Source organism: Delphinapterus leucas, chromosome 3 (assembly GCF_059928025.1).
Source record: "Delphinapterus leucas isolate spDelLeu-1000000601 "Yukka" chromosome 3, BTC_Dleu_Yukka2, whole genome shotgun sequence".
Classification (NCBI taxonomy): Eukaryota; Metazoa; Chordata; class Mammalia; order Artiodactyla; family Monodontidae; genus Delphinapterus; species Delphinapterus leucas.
Window position 1 is genome coordinate 159,880,878 of NC_143131.1, and position 7,408 is coordinate 159,888,285.

Genomic DNA, 7,408 nt, shown 5'->3' on the forward strand with positions numbered 1-7,408 from the left:
TAAGTGTTGGCAAGTATGTGGAGGAAAAGGAACAGAAACTTTCAATGATGGTAGGGATATGGTACAACCATTTTGGAAAAACCTTGGTAACTTCATAAAAAGGTAAATACACCTACCATATTACCCAGCCATTCTACTCCTAGGTATTTATTCAAGAGAAATTAAAGCACGTGGCCACACAACGAGTAGTACACAGATGTTTATAGCAGCTGTATTTGTAATAGCCCCCCAAATGGAACCAACCCAAATTTCCATCAACAGGTGGATGGAAAAACAAATTGTGGTATTTCCATATAATGGAATACTATTCACCAAAAAAGGAATGAATTGTTAATAAATGCAACAACATGAATGAATTTCAACTTAAAATAATTATGCTGCAAGAAGCCAGTGCAAGGACTTCCCTGGTGGTGCAGTGGTTAAGAATCTGCCTGCAAATGTAGGGGACACGGGTTCGAGCCTCGGTCCAAGAAGATCCCACATGCTGCAGAGCAACTAAGCCCGTGAACCACAACTACTGAGCCTGTGCTCTAGAGCCCACAAACCACAACTACTGAGCCCGCGTGCCACAATTACCGAAGCCCACGTGCCTAGAGCCCGTGCTCCACAACGAGAAGCCACTGCAATGAGAAGCCCGTGCACTGCAACGAAGAGTAGCCCCCACTCACCACAACTAGAGAAAAGCCCGCGTGCAGCCACGAAGACCCAACGCAGCCAAAAATAAATAAATTTATTTAAAAAAAGCCAGTGCAAAAAAAACAGTACATACTAAATAATTCTATTTATATAAAATTCTAGAAAATTCAAATTAATCTATATAGTGATGGGAGCAGAGGAAACTTCTGAAGGTAATGTGTATCTTCATTATCTTGATTTTGGTTATGATTTCTTACATCAAATTATCCAAATATATCAAAGTGTGCATTATAAATATTGAATATATGTAGTTTATTGTGTCAATTATACCTCAATAAAACTGTTACAGAAAAAGGTTTCCCAGAAGGTGGCACTACCACTTGGCTCTGCCCTATGTTGTGAGCTCCCTGGAGCTGGGTGACCCCTTCTAGAGCCATCAGGATGCTGGATTAACTAGGAGGCCCCTGCAAGAGACCCTTGGGGTCAGGAAAGCCAAGTAAACGTGATGGCAATTGATTGGGTGTGGCTGGCGAGTAGGGCTGACTTCATTTCCTTCCACAGCTCAACACAGCACTTGTCCTTCAAACAAGCCCAACTCCTTTGTACCTCTAGCCCCTGTCTTCATGTAGCTAGAGTCTCTCATCATTCAGGTCTTAGTATGAATATCAAGTGCCTTCATCGAGTGCCAGGTCTAAATTGGTTCCTACACCTCATTTTGTCCTAAAGTCACTTTCTGTATTTCTCTATTTTCTTCATGGCATGTATCACAATCAGAAATTCTTATTCATTTAGTTATTTCCTTTCATTAAAAAAAATTATTTATTTTTATTTCTGGCTGCTTTGGGTCTTCGTTGCCGCGTGTGGGCTTTCTCTAGTTGCGGTGAGCGGGGCTACTCTTCGTTGTGGTGCGCAGGCTTCTCATTGCGGTGGCTTCTCGTTGCGGAGCACAGGCTCTAGGCACGCGGGCTCACCAGTTGTGGCTCGCAGGCTCTAGAGCACAGGCTCAGTGGTTGTGGCACACGGGCTTAGTTGCTCTGCGGCATGTGGGATCTTCCTGGACCAGGGCTCCAACCCGTGTCCCCTGCATTGGCAGGTGGATTCTTAACCACTGTGCCACCAGGGAAGCCCCATTTCATTTTTATTACCTATTCTCTTCCTCCCTCGTTTTTTTTTTTTTTTTTTTTTTTTGTTGGTTTTTTTTGTGGTACACGGGCCTCTCACTGTCGTGGCCTCTCCCGTTGCGGAGCACAGGCTCCGGACGCGCAGGCTCAGCGGCCACGGCTCACGGGCCCAGCCGCTCCGCAGCATGTGGGATCTTCCCGGACCGAGGCACGAACCCGTGTCCCCTGCATCGGCAGGCGGACTCTCAACCGATGCAGGCGGACTCTCAACCACTGCGCCACCAGGGAAGCCCTCTTCCTCCCTCTTTTATGCTGTTGACATCCTACAAATCCCTTTACTGGGGGTGCACCCACCCCATAGGTGCCTTAAGTGTTGGCTGACAAACTCACAGTTGCCCCTGACAATGACTGACTGAGGGCTGGGTGGGGGAGAAGCGCACAAAAGATTGGCTCCCTTGCAGTAAGGAGACCTAACTCTGTGGCACAATTTCTACAGTTCCCCGTGAGATCTGGCTAGAGCTAGTCTCCACTTGAGGCCACATTCCTGCTTAGCTTTAGCTCTTTTCCCTGCCCTGTCCTGCTTCCCTTACTCCCTTCTCCCCAAAACACTTCCCCAGTAAATCCCTCAATAATTCTCATCTGAGGCTCTCCTTCTAGGAAACCTGACCCATGACACCCTTGGTTAGCTTCATGAGGGACTGTTTTGTTCAATCCCCTAGAACAAATTCCTATCTTAGGCTCTGCTTATGACCTTCTCCCCCTTAAGAATGATAGCTTGATGACGGAAGATCTTCCTCACGTTGGAAGAACAGTGTCTGGAACAGAGAAGGCACTCAGTAAGTGTGCTGAATGAATACAGGGGAGAGCCCAGGGGTCTGTTTTATAGATTAGCTGATCTGGCCTAGAGGCATTGTGAGTCATAGCCGGTAGACAGCAACTGAGTGGTTCAGAGATGGGGCCAGGCCTGGGACAGCAGCTTGGCACCTCCAACACATCCTCCAGGTGAGGTACAACATGTGAGTATTATCGGGGAAGGATCCTCTGGAAAGATGCAACCTCAAGGGTGGGCCAGGTTCTAGCCTTGGGCTTCCAAGAGACATGTCCCTGAGCCAGACCTAGGGGGTAGTACTGCCCAGCTATGTGTGAGGAGTAAGTGTGTGTTGAATTAATGAAGGCATGACAGAGGTAACCCTGTCCCAGGGTTCCTTCTCTTTTCACTCTCCATTGGGAGAAGAGGAATTCAAAAGAAAGCATACAGTCTTCTTTCTCACACAACAGAATCAGCACATACAGGAATGGGGGGAGAAGGAGTATGGAACATGTCTGTTATCTGGACTTTAGTTTCCTTGAGCATGTAGTCTGCTTTGGATAACAGTCACATCCAGTCTGCGCAACCCCTTTTGGCTCAAGCCCTAAGCATAGGTCCTAGCCCATGGCACATGCCCCTACTGGACTGACCACACCAGACTGTGATCTACACACACACATCTAGCTTCCCAGCTGGACCAGGAGCATCTTCAGGGCAGGCATAGGCTGTGCTGGCACCCTCTACCCAGACCAAGGCCTGGCACAAAGCAGATGCCAGTCAGTTCAAGGTTGTAAAATAACTGAATGACGAGGGCAGTAATGCTGTTGGGTATGCTAGACATCCACCAGATACTTTTCAGAATGTAGATCCAGCCCTGGCTTTGCAATGCTTCAGCAGCGCCCTCTAACCCACGGAAGGAAGTCTAAACTTTTAAGCCTGCCTGTACAGCACCCTCATATAGTGTCCTGGTCCCCCTTTCCAGCTTCCTCTTCTGCTATTTCCAGCTCAATACCCTACACCAATCCTACCCCAAGCTCTTCCTCACATGTGCAACATTCGAGCCTTGCCTAGCTCTTCACTCTGCCTAGCGGCTCTCCCTTACCCACCCCCAATCTACCTGTCAAATTCCTGTGCATCTTTTAAGTACCTACTTGTCTCTGCTATCATTCCTTCCTCCCTTAAGGGCCTATTAACCCCTTCCAGCAGCCACCCAGCACTCAGAGAGCAGGGTTCTGGTCCTTCACCTGCCCATCTATCCCCAAAGCCTGACAGAGTAGTCTTTGGGGAAGGGGGTTTCGGGGAGACTTCTGCTAGTACGAGTGTGCAGGGATGGACTCCTCAGTGGCCAGCAGCTGGCTAACCCTGAGCGCCAGCTGCGGGCCTGAGCCCTGCCCACCAGGCCTCGCGGTTTGAGGGGGCAGCACGTCCAAGCAGGTTGCTCACCCAGACTCTTGCTCTCCAGCAGTGCCCCTGGCTCGCCTTTATCATTCTGGACATCGAGGCTTGCGAGGCAAGGGAGCAGCCTGGGTCGCCCGCGTCCTCGAGGCCCTGCTCTGGGTATCCGTGCACCTGACGAGGCCCACCCGGCCCTTGCCCTGGAGGCCTTCAGGTGCTCGGCCTCGGGCCATGCGAGCCGCCTGTGGGAACAGCTGCGGCAGTTCTGGGCCCACCATTTCTCGCGGCGCTTTGCGCCGCGGCGCCCTCCGCTGCGCCACATCTCCTCCATGTCCACTTTCTACCTGCTGGACCACCAGACGCGCCAGGCAGAGCTAGGCCTCAGCTACGGCACACCGCGCACGCGCCTCAGCGACGAGGCCTTCGTGTTCCGCGGCGGCCGGTGGACCGCGGAGGGCCAGCCGGTGCGGTCGCGGCCGCAGCTGCCCTCGCCGACCACCCCGGGCTGGAAGGCGCAGGTGCAGCGGATCAAGAGCCAGGTGCTGCTGGAGGAGAACAACTACCTGAAGCTACAGCAGGAACTGCTCATGGACATGCTGACGGAGACAACAGCACGCATGCACCTGTTGGAAAAAAAAGATATACCACGAGGCAAGCACTGCCGCTGCGGCGCGCGCCTGGCAGAGGAAGATGCGCAAGCGCGAAGGCGCGTGCAGCGTGCTCCTGATCGAGCCGCTGGCTCCAGAGTCGCGGTGACGCAATAAAACCCGTGCAGCGCATGCGCACCTCGCTCCTCACCTTAGGCCCGGGCTCGTTCCTGTGGCCCCTAGAGGGCCCGGCCAGGACTGGGCTCCGGGTGCGCGGGGGTCTGCTGCGCGCCTTCAGGGACCATCACTCCGGGCCTGGTGTGGAGGGGAGACTCAGCCAGCAGCCCGTCTCGGGAGGGTGCGATAGGGCGGTGGAGGAAGATGTTTGCAGCCCGTTGGAAACGCGGAGTGGGAGCCAGGCTTGCAACAGTGCAGCAGGGGGCGGGGATGGCCGGCGATGAGAGGTAGTGGTAGCAATGGCTTTCTTGGCCCAAGGGACGGAGGGCAAAGTCCGCGAGGCAGGAAAACCTGGGCTCAGGGATGGAGGGTGCGGTTGGGCGGGCGGGCGGGCGGGGTCGGTGACCTTACAGTTGGCCTTTCCCTCCCTGAGGCGATCCCGGGAGGGGTTTCAGCCCGAGTCCAGGATAAAAATGTATTTTACGACCTGGAAACTGTTTCCCGAAAGAATCCCTCGAAACTTTGAGCTCTGCCTCCCCCTCCTGGCTGTGTGGCTTTTGGCGAGTCGCTTTTCGTTGCGGGTTTCCTTTTCCTCTCTCTAGAATTATGGGTCGGGGATACAAACAAGCACTGTCCAGAGCTAATCCAGCGCACAGATAGGATTTGCTCGACCCACTTTATTTTACAATTTTGCATGAGTTGCAAACATTTAAGAATTTGGAGATTTCACATTAAAAATCCAGACTTCCCGTGTTCTCCTGAAAACCCAGAAGACTCAGCCATTGCTGGACCTTGGTTTTGCCCAGCAGCAGTTGCCTGAATTGTGGCTGTCAGCTCCTGCTCAGCTTCACTCCTTTCCTCCTATAGGTGTCTGATTTTGGATCTCCTTCTATATCCGTTCTAGATCGATGTTCTCTCCTGGAGCATAGGGAGCCCTGTGCCCAAGGTATCATATAAAGTGCTTTTGGTGAGGGTGTTGTGAGTGATATGGCTGCACAACAAAGGTGATGACACTGGTCCTTGCAATCTGCAACCTTCCCTTGGAATGTAGACAGGCCCTTTCAGCACCCAGTGAAACTTAAGTCCGGTAGGATTCCAACACATTTTCCTAGAGTCATGTGAAAACTTTGAGAGAAGTGGGTGTCCTTCTTCGGCCTAACTTGCTTTCAGGAGAAAGACTAGGGATTACTAAACCACTACTTTGTATAAAAATGTGGCCTAATTAAGTCAGCAAAACAACACAAAACATGTCATTAGACACTATGCTTAAAAACATTTCTTTTGAGCAGTGCTCTTTTGTATTTTAATAATTCTATATATTAACATAGATTAAAATATTTTTAAATAGTTGTAAAATATAATTTCCTTTTAGAATAACTTAGAAAATAAAAAATATACAGAAAAGGAAATGAGAAGGGAATCAAAACAATACCCAGAAAAAAACACAAAATAAGGCACTGATGGAGAAATTATACTAAGTGAAAGAAGCCAGATGCAAAGGACCACATATTGTATGATTTTGTTTATATAAAATATCCAGAATAGACAAATCCACAGCCGGGGTATGTGGGGAGGAAGGAGTGACTACTTAACAGGAGCAGGGTTTCCTTTTGGATTGATGAAAAATGTTTTGGAGCTATAGTGGTCGTACAACATTGTGAATGTTCTAACAGCCACTGAATCGCACACTTTAAAACAGTGAGTTTTATGTGAATTTTACCACAATAAAAAAAGATTTTTTTTAAGGAGGAAAGTGCTTTACATTAAAACATGAGATAAAAACTATGTGGTATGGGGAAATAGCAAAAATCATAAAGGTGATCCAAGAGTACCTAAAGTTTAAGGAATATTGCTTTGGCCAGAGCACTTGCAAACAAATAGTTTATTTTCTAGAACAGAGAAAAGTATCTGCCCTGCCAGATCAGCAGCAGATGGGGAGCCCCATGTTTAGGGAGGGGTATCCAAGTGGATAAAGGACCCAGATCAAATGGGGCAGAATGATATTTTAAGATATCTGACTTTGTTCTTTCTGCTCTGGAACTTCACCCCCTGACTGAGGCAGCAAGCTCATTGCCCCGGGGGTGGGGGTGGGGCTGTATGTGTGTGACAGAGCAGAAAGTAGGAACAAAGAACTCTTTGTGGCTTTCACCTTCTACAGCTCAGAACCCTCTGGGGAACAGAGCTTTGAAAAGGTATTTTTTGGGCTTGAGGAGGGAGGTCAAAAAGGCTGTAGATTTGTCTACAGCAAGAGGAAAGATGAAGGGAAATAGAAGTAGAGATCCTTCCATCTTGGAAAGAAGTCCTTTCTTGACCCTACATTACTTTCCAGCTACTGCCCCATTTCTCTGCTTCCCTTTATAACTAAGCTCCAAAAAGTTGCTTATATTCACTGTCTTCAATTCCTCCCCTCCCTCTTTGCTCTTAGTTCCCCTCAGCTTTGGATTTCTCACCTCCAAGTCTCCCCAGCCTGCTCTTGTCAAGGATGACATTGACTCCAGTGTTGTTAAGTCCTTTGGCTAATTCTCCATCCTCATCTTGGCCCATCAGCAGCATTTCATGCAGTTGACGCCTCCTCATCTTCACTTGTCTTCTAGGATACTACACTCTTCTGATTTCTCTCCTGCCTCACAGTTGCTACTTCTCAGTGTCTTGCTGATTTTACTTCCTTCAGGTGTCTACTTAAA

The 7,408-nt window shown here is 49.4% G+C and overlaps 1 protein-coding gene across 1 annotated transcript; it reads left to right on the forward strand.

Moving 5' to 3' along the window:
- The first annotated feature begins 2,638 nt into the window (after positions 1-2,638).
- CBY3 (chibby family member 3) lies at positions 2,639-4,821 on the forward strand. The gene is given in 3 exon segments (XM_089909823.1): positions 2,639-2,759; positions 4,028-4,592; positions 4,594-4,821. Coding segments are annotated over 3 exon segments (738 nt in total). The 5' UTR covers positions 2,639-2,709; the 3' UTR covers positions 4,717-4,821.
- Positions 4,822-7,408: the final 2,587 nt, after the last annotated feature.